This window comes from Rhipicephalus microplus, chromosome 3 (assembly GCF_043290135.1).
Source record: "Rhipicephalus microplus isolate Deutch F79 chromosome 3, USDA_Rmic, whole genome shotgun sequence".
Lineage (NCBI taxonomy): Eukaryota > Metazoa > Arthropoda > Arachnida > Ixodida > Ixodidae > Rhipicephalus > Rhipicephalus microplus.
Genome location: NC_134702.1, coordinates 10,034,919 through 10,047,427, shown reverse-complemented (window position 1 = coordinate 10,047,427; position 12,509 = coordinate 10,034,919). Strand labels below are relative to the sequence as shown.

General features: G+C 45.1%; 1 protein-coding gene across 2 annotated transcripts in view; it reads left to right on the top strand.

Annotated features, from left to right (window-relative positions):
• Nucleotides 1-12,509, top strand: part of LOC119182786 (cytospin-A) — a 49,941-nt gene that overhangs the window by 27,776 nt on the left and 9,656 nt on the right. For both annotated transcript variants that reach the window (XM_037433473.2, XM_037433474.2), the window contains exons 11-14: nt 2,357-2,518; nt 3,951-4,194; nt 5,367-5,485; nt 6,382-6,566. In XM_037433473.2, coding sequence (XP_037289370.2) covers nt 2,357-2,518; nt 3,951-4,194; nt 5,367-5,485; nt 6,382-6,566 — 710 coding nt within the window. The remainder of the gene's footprint in view (nt 1-2,356; nt 2,519-3,950; nt 4,195-5,366; nt 5,486-6,381; nt 6,567-12,509) is intronic.

Here is a 12,509-nt window from a genome sequence, read left to right as displayed (position 1 = left end):
CTGTTACTGGGATCATTTGGTGAATATTTAGAAGAGTTGGCCATGACCCCTTTAAAGCAAAGGAAAGGCATGCAATATAGAAGCTGATCATTGCTTTGTGGCAGGAAGACGCCCTAAACATGTCCAGCTTAAGTAGTACGCTTCGTAAAGCGATCTAGAGGTAGGTGAAATTTCCGTTCCCTATTTGCTGCTTTATACAACATTAGAGTGCCCCGTCGCGGTGGTCTAGTGGCTAAGGCACCTGGCTGCTAACCCGCAGGTCGCGAGATCGACTCCTATCAGCAGCGGCTGTATTTTCAATGGAGGCAAAAGTGCTGTAGGCCCATGTGCTCACATATGTGCTCACATATGGGTGCAAGAACCCCAGGTGGTCAAAATTTTCGGAGCCCCCCCACTATGCATCTTTTCTATTGATTTGGGGGTTTTGAGATTACATATTATTATTATTATTATTATTATTATTATTATTATTATTATTATTATTATTATTATTATTTTATTATGGCATCAGAGTGATTAATTCACAGAACCTTAGTTTTGGTAGTGAGAGCACAAATGGTGCTTGTCTACTACCCTGGTGTATATCTTACATTGAAGTAATCAGGCATCATAAATAGTATTCATAATTTATTCCTTGTCACATTTCATTCCTGTCTTATGACACCTGAGGTACTGTTCTCTGGGTAGCTTTGTATGTGGATGTTTTTAGCTGTCTCACATTGAAACTTTGCATGCGAGCCTCTGGACAAAACAAGATGCCACTACCTTTTGCAAAAGTGATAGAAAGCTTTTTTAGATATGATGTTACGGTGCATCATCGACAGGAGCAAGCGTGGCACTTAGCGAAGATGAAGAAGACGCCTGTGCGTTAGGCACTTGCACGAGAGGCAACTCAGACATCTTGTTCGGCTGCCGACTCTCGGTGGACGCTGTCCTGTAAGCCAAGACCTCGCTCCGTCACATTTGGTGGAGGTGCTGGGCAAAGCGCACACCGAGGGAATACCTATGCTGGCGAGTTCTTGGCGGACGATGGCTTGAACCATGTTAGCAGTGAGTGGGGTGGTGTCACTTGCAGCGGTGTGAGCCGGAGCAGAGGCAATGGCTTCAAGTTCGCGTCGTACAATTCGGGTCGCCTGATCCGATGAATCTAGAGGTGGTGGCTGTGTTCTTGCATGGTCTTCGCAAGATGATGTTGCAGCCGTATTCGGAAGGCGGGTGAACACGCTGTTAATCCGCCGGCTCTTCGCTTGCTCAAAGCGCCGACATTCTTTTATAATGGCGTCCACTGTAGAAAAATTTTTGCAGATGAGGAGGTTGAATGCGTCATCCGCAATCCCCTTAAGAATATGCCCGACCTTGTCAGCCTCCGGCATATCGGCATTGGCTTTGCGACACAACGACAACACATGTTCTATATAGGAGACGTAAGACTCGGTCGAGGTCTGCGCCCGAGACGCGAGCATTTTGTTCGCGGCCATTTTTCTTCCAATCTGCTTTCCGAACAGGTCTAGCATTTTCTCCCTGCACACTGCCCAACTCACAAGTTCTGTTTCATGGTTCTCATACCACGATTTGGCGGTTCCCCTAAGATAGAATAACAGGTTTGCCAGCATAAGAGTCGGGCCCCATCGGTATCGAGTACTCACACGTTCGTACTCTGCCAGCCAATCTTCAACGTCAACTTCATCTGGATCGCCGGAACCGCTGAACGTGCCAGGATCCCGCGGGGGTTCGAGCACAAAGGTTGTGGTCGCAGAAGGAGATGTAGTTACCGCATCATCTCCGGCCGCAGGAACACCAGGAGCAGATGCAGACGCCGTACTCTCCGTCATCGTTGTGGAATGACCCTTCAAACGTCGGCCGCTGCGAAGTTCCGTTGCGAGGCGGTTGTCCAGCACTTCCACCAAATGTGACGGAGCGAGGTCTCGGCTCCGTCACAATATTTAGGTAGTGTCATATTGTAACGAATGTAGCAGCCTCACAACAACGATGTTCTATTTACACGGTTTATTAAGGGCGAACTTGTTCCCAAAGTGAACGACGCACAGCAATCAAGGAGATCGAAGGGCAGTAGTCCTCGTGAGCCTCTGCCTCGAGCACCTTCGTTCCCTTCTTCACACGCGTTGGCTGTTCGGCGGAGTACCGGGCGCATGCAGGGCCGGCTCATGCATTGCGGCTGGCTTCGTCGCTCGTAGTCGTGCCGTTAGCGTTTCTCTGGTTCCCAATGTAGGTGTTGCGCGGAGCAATAGTAATTTCCTGTGGCAATATAATGGGTAAACTAGGGAGGCCCAATTAGTAGTTGGTAGTAAAGATTGCACTATATCAAGTGGTATGGTCTGGTCGGGGTCATTTCCAGAAGGAGGAGTGGAAACGATTCGAAGCCGACCTGCTGACCACTGTGCGAGTGGCCAACGACTTCAAGACCGAGGCCCAGCAGGAGGTGGAGCGGCTCCAGTGCGACAACCAGCAGCTGCAGGAGAAACTCGAGGCCTTGGAGGCCCAGCTGGCTAAGCTTAAGGTACTAGCTAGTACCTTCTAGGCGCAAGCAATTCCCTGCAGAGTGACCATTTAAGGGACTTTAATGTGAAACAATGGGTCTGCTTAGGTTGATACATTTCTCTCTGAATGATTTCATCATTTCAGCTTTAATAATAGACCCTTTTCATAATACGCAAGTGCGCTTTCCTACTTTGCATATGTACCCTACTAATGGCAGCACCTGTCCTGCTTCAAATAGAGAGAGGTCTTAGTTGAACAAGCTGAGGCTCGTCTATTATGTGCATTATTGTCAGGAGAGCTGAGCCTACATTTTCCATGTCCTAGCGCTTCAACTGCGCTTGAACACTCTGTTTCCAGAAAGTAACTCACCCCCATTAGTCGGGCAAACTGCATAGCAGGAAAGCTAGCTTTACAATTATGAAAAAAGTTTATAGAGGAGGAAGTAGAAATCAAATTCTAATGTTTAAGTTTCGTGCTGAAACCCGTGCTCTAGAAATCACTGATTTCTAAGTGCATTTTTCAGATTTCAGTTACATTGGGTCAATGGAAATTTCTGAAAATGGGTATCTTGGGTCTCTGGCTCCCTAAGAGGACAATGTACTTAATTTTTACTGACTAGGAGCGACATATCATATTTGCACGATTGTAGGTGGACTTATTTTGTCGTAATTTGAAATCCGAAGTTGTCGGGTTGTTGAGAATTGAAAACTTGTTTAGGTTGTACAGTCTTTCTTAATATAGCCCAGCATATTCCTGCAAAGCTAGCTTTTTTTGCACAGCTTTCAAGCACTGCCGTGAAGCCATTTTGGCACGTCGAATTTTGATTGTTTTGTTTGGGGACATCATAAATAAATTTTTAAAAATTGAATGTGCTCATGCAGCCCCCCCCCCCCCCCCTTTTTTTTTGTCGTGCGATGATTGTAGGGGTCGACCTACATTAGAGTCAACTTAGGATCGAGTGAACACAGCAGGTCCTAATAAACAACGCTAAAATTCATGATGTTGTGGCAGTTGATGCAGGAACCTCAATGTGACGTTGCCACTTGCTTTTTTTACATGTTTTCTTCTTTGCCTAATTAATGTCTTGTCGTGGTAAGCATGGTTTGTGGTATTCCAAAAGAGTAAGTTCGTTTTCTTCTATACCTAGCGACTTGTCGATGTAAGCATGGTTTTTGGTATTGCAAAAGAGTAATTTAGTAATACGTGGAAAAAAACTGATTTTCCTTTTGTGTCCTGTTAAATGTCTGGCTTTCTCTCTTTATTGAAGCTTTTACACAAACACAGCTTGAAGTCGCATGTTCAAATACAGTAGAACCTCAGATGTTTAATTTTTATGAATTTAGTTAGCTCTCCCTGACTTCAGTTTCAGCTTCATTGTATAGCCCATGTCTATAACATAGTGGGCAATTGATGTGCTCAATTCTCAAGCTACTGCCTCTTCATATCTTTAGAGCAAGCAGGAGCTGTCGCCCAAGGCCCACTCTTCGTCTGTAGATGGCCTCTCTGAGGGCGGAGCAGGGGTCCAGGAGGGTATGCCCTTGAGCACACCCCCTCGTAGTAGTAGCAGCGGTAGTAGCCGGCCACTGTCCAAATGGAGTGACCTACGTGCTGGCAGCAGCAGCAGCAGTAGCAGTGCTCAACACTCGGTGCGCAGCTTGATTGAATCCATTGAGAATGCTACAAAGCAGGCTAAAGGTAAGCAGGCACTTTAAAAACTGGACACTCACTCTGTGTAATGCGCTTGCTACATTACTCAGCAATTACCGCACTTTTACGTGAACACTGAATACATCTTTCATGACTTAGCCTAATTAAGACAAGAAAATAGTGAGCTTGATGATGGCAGCTTTTTTTGTGTGTGTGTTTGTAAATCCATGGCTGCCATAGTGCTTGAAACAGCAAGTAGCTGACATCCGTGGCTACTGTTGTTCTGTTGTTATGATCATGTTGACTTTATTTTAATGAATGTTATTGCACATGGTTTATTGTCCCTGAGAATAAATTATGGGCATATTGGTAGTGCCAAATCACATTAATTTTCGCGTATATGTGACACACAGTTTTATATGATGCACCAGCAAAAAATATGCAAAAAAAGTGCATCTTATACGCCATAATATATAGGTACATTTTCTGACGATAAAACAGCAAACCGTGTGGCTGTACTTTGGTTTTCCTTTGGTGAAACTAAGACTGCTTTGAAAGAATGCCAACAATAATACTTTTGTGTAATTTCTTTATTTTCTCTTTGGTGGCAGAGAGCTGAGTTAAAGGGAACGCACAAGCCAAACATCACAGTGCAGCACAATGCCTGGAATTTACAATTGATTCTCAAAGCCAGCTAAAAATCATTCCCTGTTTTCTCAATAAATGATGCCATATACCCAAATAACCGTGCCATATACCCAAGTTCTTGCTTATTGGCTGATTTGAGCATCATGAGCTGCATAGCTACCATGGCTACCACTCTTACACTGAAAGTAAGCTGTGTGTTCAAAAAGAAAGGAAGAAAGAAAAAGTGATTGAAGTCTTGAAGCCTAACTTCCCTACCTAGTGTTATCCCTTCCTGCTCAGCTTTCAGTGTGTTTGTCGGGACAAGAGAAGAAAGAAATCAGTTACCGTCAGTTACCGCATGAGAAATCTCTATAACTCTGCTTGTACTCAACTGGTTCTAAAGAATTTTGCAGTGGTTTATTCATGAGGTAGTAAACTTCTTTAATGAAACCATTTGATTGTGCTCCTTTAAGAAAGTGGCTTCTTGAGTGCGTGTCACCATTGTGGCACACGAAAACCCAGTTGTACTGACATGCAGCAGTGATAGTGCTGTAGGGCTCATGAACTTTCTCTGTTCCTCCTGCACGTGACAGGTCCAAGTAGCAGGAGCTCCTCCACTAGCAGTCTCAACAGTCTGGCCTCTGATTCGAGATCAGCAGTTGCAGCAGCAAACGCACTGCTTTTGGGAAATGCTGGCGACATCTTGGCTAAGGTGAAAAGGCTATGTTTTCCACTCTGCAGTGTTTATAAACCTCCTATCGATGTGGCCACTTTAGTAACAGCTTGGCTGATACAGCAGGTTGCTTAGTGTATGCAAAACAAACGAGTCCTATGAAACGGGGACATACACTATAGAGGCACCCAGGACACCAACTTGCTCAAACACTTGTCTTTCTGAGGCTCAGTGGTTGCTACATTCTGAGGAGCGTGAGGTTGTGAGTTATACAGAATATGCCATCTACATTGTTTTGAGCAACATTAAAGAAAGCCTGGGGTCCTGAAGAACACATCTGCAATTTGCTTTTGCCAATTTCCACATTTTGTTTTTGTTGCCTGACACCTTTACCTTCCTGTAGTGATAAAAATAAAGTGAGGGTATTACATATAGTGTTTAAAGTTGTTGTATTTTTTTACATTACTTGTACTTGGCTGCTATGCACATGACTATTCCAAAGAAAAGCAACGTAAGAAAATTAAGTGAGAGTCGGCACATTTTGTTATTTTTACAGCTTCAGTTTTGAATGATAATAATGATACAGTTCATTCTTTTCTGAAGTTTATTCATATTTAAGAAATCACTCATTACTCATAACTTAAAAAATGTCTGAACTTAGTTTTGGAAACTCTTAGCTGGCCAGATTGCTTTGGACACGGTGTGTGTGTTAACAGGATGTATAGTGCTATATCTGGGCAAGTTTAGGAGCCTAGTCTTCAGACCTTTGTGAATTATGAAGGTGCTTACTTTTTGAAAAATTTTACTTCCACATTTATATTGGCAGACATTTGTGTTTTACATTGCAGTGGCTGAAAAATGTAGGTGTGTTCACTCGAAGCATTGTGTTGGTTAGCTGTGCAGTTGTCACTAAAGTTCTGTCCCCGTGCATGCAGAGCCCATTCAAGGTTCCCGAGAAAGTACGCCTCGCACCGCGGCCTTCACAGCAGCAGCCTATCCAGCGCCCCGACACCGCTGGGGAGAGCACGGCTGAAGTTCCGACACGCACAGAAGCTGACAAGGCACACCCGGTCTCCATCCTAGCCCACAAGCTGGAGCCCATTCGTAGAAATAGCTACAGGTACACTTGCTTGGTTTGAGTGGGTGTGGTTTTATTTTGCGACTGCCTTGTTTAGCACTAGAATGCATGTAGCAATGATTGCTGTGATGAATGCCAAAATAATTAAGAAATTGTGCATGAAAACTGATGTTACTAGTCTTCAAAGTTCAAAACTCAAGCAGACGACACCAAGAAATGCTACCTTTTGCATTTTGCTTTCCTGTTGATATTAAACGCTGTTTCTGATCACCGCACGCATTTATAGATCCATACTGGCAGACTTGCCTCGTGGTGGCAGCTGTGCAGCACCCCTAGTGTCGTTCTGGGAATGCTTTCGAAATTTCATAGTAAAAACGGAAATCTTTTTTTTTTGTATCTGAGGAAGCATTAGTAGTGTTTTTATAATTTTCGCACACAATAGAGTGGCCTAGCAGGCACCATATTAGTATTACGTGAGACTTGTCCTGTCAAATCAATCAAAACGCCCAGCCAATGTTGTCACTCTCACGTGAACATCATTTCAAAAAGTACCGCATTTACTTGCATAACACGTGCACCCCTAGTTTGGTAGGGAGAAATCAAATTTTAAAAATTTCCACGCATAAATACACACCCCAAACTTGTCCGTGATCAGTTCTTCAGTACCAAGTTTGTATGGCCCTTTTACATTAACTGAAGAGAGGAAAAAAAAATTGCAACACATCCACGGAGTGAATGATGATGAGTGGGTTGAAGCGTCCGTATGTCTGTCCGTCCGTCTATCAGTACCATCCCACTGAAACCACTAACACCATCTGGTGATATTATTTCCAAGGACATATACACGCAATGCCATCTATTGAGCAGTTCATAAACTAGAGGTGGCTACTTACATACATACATACAGTGAAACCTCGTTAAACCGTACCCGCGTAAACAGTATTTTCGTTTTAAAAGTAGTGAAATCAAATCCCCGACTCGGCGGCCATTGAACATAATGCATTCTGTATCTGCATAAGCCGTACCAGCTTATCGCGTATGTATCGGTTAATAAGTAGTTTTTCCAATTTTCGTTGCGCACTCGCCGCGACATGTCGTCCCCCACTGGGCGTCCCGACAGAACAGCAAGCCCCAGAGATCGAAACACGCCTCGCTTGTTTGTGTTGATGATGATGGCGGCTGTGTTGGTGAGCGCCATCTCTTGGATTTTTCTGCAACAAGAAGCACTCGGCCGGCTAGGCTTCTGGTGTTGTCCACGTGATGGCGCTTTGCACAAACACGCAAACACGGTGTACGCTTGCTTTGCTTTCTTTGTTCCTTTGGCACCGTGCATAGGTGTTCTCTGGTTGATCCGTGCCGTACTGCTCTCGTGTCGTTTTTCACGTGTTGTGTATGTGTGCTTGTGCTGCTTCGTACTTGCGTCATGCCGAAGCTGGGACAAAAGCATCGAGTGCTGAAAATAGAGGAGAAATTGGACATCATTCGTGCTATTGAAAGTGGCACGAAAAAATCGGCGCTGGCACGCGAAAAGAACCTGCCGTTAACCACGGTGTGTGGAATTTGGAATTCCAGAGAGAAGTTGCTCGGCAGTGCTGCTGCAACTGCAAAAAGGTGCCGGCTACGCGGTTCGGCGTTTTCGGATGTAGAGGAGGCGCTGGTGAAGTGGCTAAAAGCTGCACGGTCAAAAAATCTGCCTATCAGCGGACCCCTGCTCGTGGAGAAGGCCCTGGTTTTTGCCTCACAGCTCAACCATGACAACTTCATGTGCAGCAATGGCTGGCTGGCCAGATTTAAGGCGAGGCACGGCATGACCACGAGGATTGTTTCTGGAGAAGTTGCTGCTGCTGACATGGATAGCGCAGAGCAGTGGCAAAACGGTCAGCTGAAGATCTTGGAAGACTACGCACCTGATGACATCTTTAATATGGACGAATCGGCTCTATTCTTTAAGCTGCTACCAGACAAAACGCTCGCGTTCAAAGGCGAGACGTGCACCGGCGGCAAGCATGCAAAAGACAGAATATCAGTGGCGTTTTGCGTAAAACATGACTGGAACAGACAAACCTCCGCTCCTCGCGATTCGAAAGTTGGCGAAGCCTAGATGTTTCAAATACGCCCGGTTGCCATCAGGGGTCATCTATTGCAGCAACACCAAAACATGGATGACGGCAAAACTCTTTGAGGAGTACGTGCGCCTCATCGATCGTCGTTTTGCGGATAAAAACAGAAGAGTTGTTATTATTTTAGACAACGCTGCAGCGCACGTCGCCCTGGACAACCTGACGGCTGTGAAATTGGCGTTTCTGCCACCAAACACAACAGCGATTGCCCAGCCCTTGGACCAAGGCATCATTCGAGCTGTAAAACAGCTCTACAAGAAAAATCTGCTGAGCAGATTTCTTCTCGCCATTGAATGTGGCAAATTATTCTCCATCGACCTGATTGGCGCGATTCACCTGCTCGAATACTCGTGGCGGCAGATTGAAGCAACGACAGTTCAAAATTGCTTCAAGCTTGCTGGCTTCAGTGTGTGTGCGGGCGACGCAGATAACGGCAGTGACACCATCGACCAGACTTTGGACATCGTAGACGAAGCCTGCAAAACTCTGCTAGCTGAAGTGTTGGAGCGACAGGACGTTACGGAAGGCATTTCCTTCCCCGACCTCAGAGACGCAGACAGCGATGTGCAGACATCTTCGAGCATGTCCGACGAAGCCATTGTTGCCTCGGTTGTCGAAGTGTCGCCAAATGATAGTGATGAGGACGACATGGAAAGCGACAACACGGGTGATCCCGGTCTGACAGTGGCCGAAACTGCACGTTGCGTCAGCGTCATGTGGGTATTTGCCGAGAAGAGGGGGCTGGCAGAAAAGCTGGCTCACAGTATAAGTGAGTTTGAGGCCGCTGTCGTTGCTGCTAGGCCGCTGCATCGTCAAATGAAGATTACAGACTTTGTCACGCGAAGTTAATAAATTACTGCACGTTTTTTGTTCTTTCATCGCACTCCCTGAAGGTTTCTTTCTTTGACAGGTAAGTGAGCGACCTGACGCTATTTCGGTTAAGCAGTACTATCGTTTAGTACGTACTTTTTCCGAGCTCCGGCCAACTATGGTTTAACGAGATTTCACAGTACATACATACTATGAAAGAGGGAAAGACCCACACCCTAAGGAGCTTCGCCCCTAAAAGAGCATGGCAGCGCTGCGCCAGCTCTGCGGGTTCTCTTAGGGACGAAGAAGAGCGGTTGCTTGGGTGCCGGAGTAACCTTTGCACCGGAGCCAGCATGACTCTGGTCGCGTGCGCTTCGCAAGGAACATGCGATCGCATGCTCGTCAAGTGCGCATTTAGTTTCCTGTCCGGAAAAACACCATCGTTATCGTGTTTGCTACTTTGTTCACAAATTTAAAAGCTTTCCGACTTTCTAATGGGAGCTGAGCTTTCGCGTTTGCTGCTACTACGCGGACTTGCACAAGGTCGGAGGACTTTTATTGCCGTTGCTTTCCAGGCCGCGAACTTAAACACCGTATCATGCACGTTGCTCTTCGATCAGTTGCTTGAGTGCGATCTTTTCAGCGCCCAATCTTCATGTTGTCGTGTACAAACTTCCTGCGATTACATGCCGAATCATAGGCTAGCGAGGCCTAATCATGGTGTTTTTCTGTGGTGGTCGCGGGCGATCAATGTTTCGGCTTTGCGTGGAATCTACGCAACTCTTTTTGGTGGTTCTACTAAAAGGAAAGTGGTGTGGGTGGCACTTGTAATACTCGAATGGTGGTCCGCGATTTGATGGTAAGCTTTGGATATGGGGTGTGAGCCCGTGAAATCGTACGATCCGTACCGTTCAGCGCACAAAACTTCGATCGTGATGATGCACCTAATCCAGGTGGCATGAAATGTAATTGGCGAATTTCTGCGATGGCACTCCCTTTTCATAATTTGCAGCGAAAGCTGTTATGAGATCACAACACAGGTCACGTGCGGTCGTTGTTGTTCCCCGCCGCCGGTGTTTGTAACCACTATCGCACGAAAGATGAAAAAAAAAAAACTCAGTAAATAAAGAATACTAAGGACACAATAGGATTCGAACTTGGGTCCCCTGCGTGCCAGCCCAGTATTCTACGACTGACCCACGCTGCTACTTCGAACACCCTTGCAAACTGGCCTTATGCACACCTGAAGTCAGGAAAGGAATCGGCTTAATATTAGTATAATAAAGCATTTTAGAACAATAAAGGAAAGACCAGGTGTTGCATAATGGGAAATGTGCTATGAGTAGGTCATTGATTGCTCCAAATCTTTACAAAAGCTTGATCATGTTCACCTATTAACTGTGGCACATACCCACTGTGGGGGATCATGAGGATTTCAAAAGCTGCTGGCATAATTCTTTATCGTCATCAGCCACAGCATAAAAAAATTGCACAATGTTTTTTGCAGATGTGCGCTGGGAACCACGTTTCTTCGAACAATGGCGAAAGATGGCATGATGAATGCCTGCCTACTACACAATGATTAATGTTGTAGCGTGTACCCTGCAAGTGTGCCCACCTGAGGAGTGTCAAAAAAAAAGGCTATGAAAGGCCGCTGTTCGAGCTTTTGCTCTAAGAGTGCTGCACGTTCCATGCAGGCCTGGTGATTTTTTTTTCTTCTCCACGTTCATTTTGATGATAATGTAGATCTTTCAATGTTAATTTTTGGAAATATGAATGCCCACTGCGATGCATGCCTTCATTTTTTGACATGCGGCACTGCATGCTCTCAACATGTTTTCTGCTAGTGTAGCCTATGAAGAAGGTTGTTCCGCCTTAGCCGCCTGTAGTGTGGATGTTTGTGACCTCGGCGACGTTCGTTATCAATGGTCTGTGCTGTAGTCGGAAATTAAAATTTCCGAAATTTCTCCCTGTGTAATAGGCGCACCCCGTACTTCGAGCGAAAAAAGTGTGCCTATTATGCAAGTAAATACTGTTAACTGTTGTGTGTCGCTGTAGTCCCAAACTACTGGGGTTTCCTTGTTGAAATGGAATTATATGAGCACTGCTTTTTGAATTCGCACTCATGCAACATTGGTGCATTTCACAGTTCTAGAAGCGAGCAACACTTTTCATACTTGATAGTGAATTGTTCGTAATCTGCACGTGATGCTTCGAATATGTGCACCAAGTATTTTGAGCTCATCTGGCAGGGAGCTCATAATGTGCTCCCCCTATGACTTGACAAACAGCTTGTGAAATCACTGGCAAACTTAGTGGGACACTGCAATGCTTTTTGAAACTGATGACTAGATAGGGCTGTGCGACAGACCGTAGATGTCAGTCATTAGGTAATGTTTCATGGTGATGAGTTACATCATAGCAAAAGCTAGTGCATGCACGCAGAGAAAGCAGTGGTGACTTCACAGTCTTACTTCTCCTCTCTAACACCCTTGCGTGATATCTGCCTGGAAAAGTTCTCCTAAGTGCAAAGTGAAGGAGAAATATATAAAAAAGGATTAACAGTTTGGACTGCGAGAAACAAATATTGCATGGTGCATTGCTGTGCTGTTATTTTGTCCTTTTCAATGATTTTTATAAAAGCATACTCATTGGAAGTCACACTGTGCATTACCAGTATGCACCCAGTTTTAAGAAATTGTGTTGCAATTGGAGATTAACTGAGGATGTGCTTGGCTTGGGCAGTTTGCATATGGAGGCACAAGCTGCAAGGCATTACATGGTCACCATGAGGTTGGGCATACAATATCTGGCCCCGAAGAACTATAGCATTTGTATTATTGTAACAGTGATGATTTTTTTGGCTAAGAAAAATAAAAACCAGCATTAATATCCAATGAAAAAGAGCCATTAAAATAGCAAATTGTTTTTCTTTCCAGTTTCACATGAGGATTCCAAGATTGTTAATATTATTTATGAAGTTATCACAGAAGGATCTGGCTTAAAAGTAGCCATAAGCTAATCAGCCTGAAATCAGTTTTGCTAGGCAGCTTCA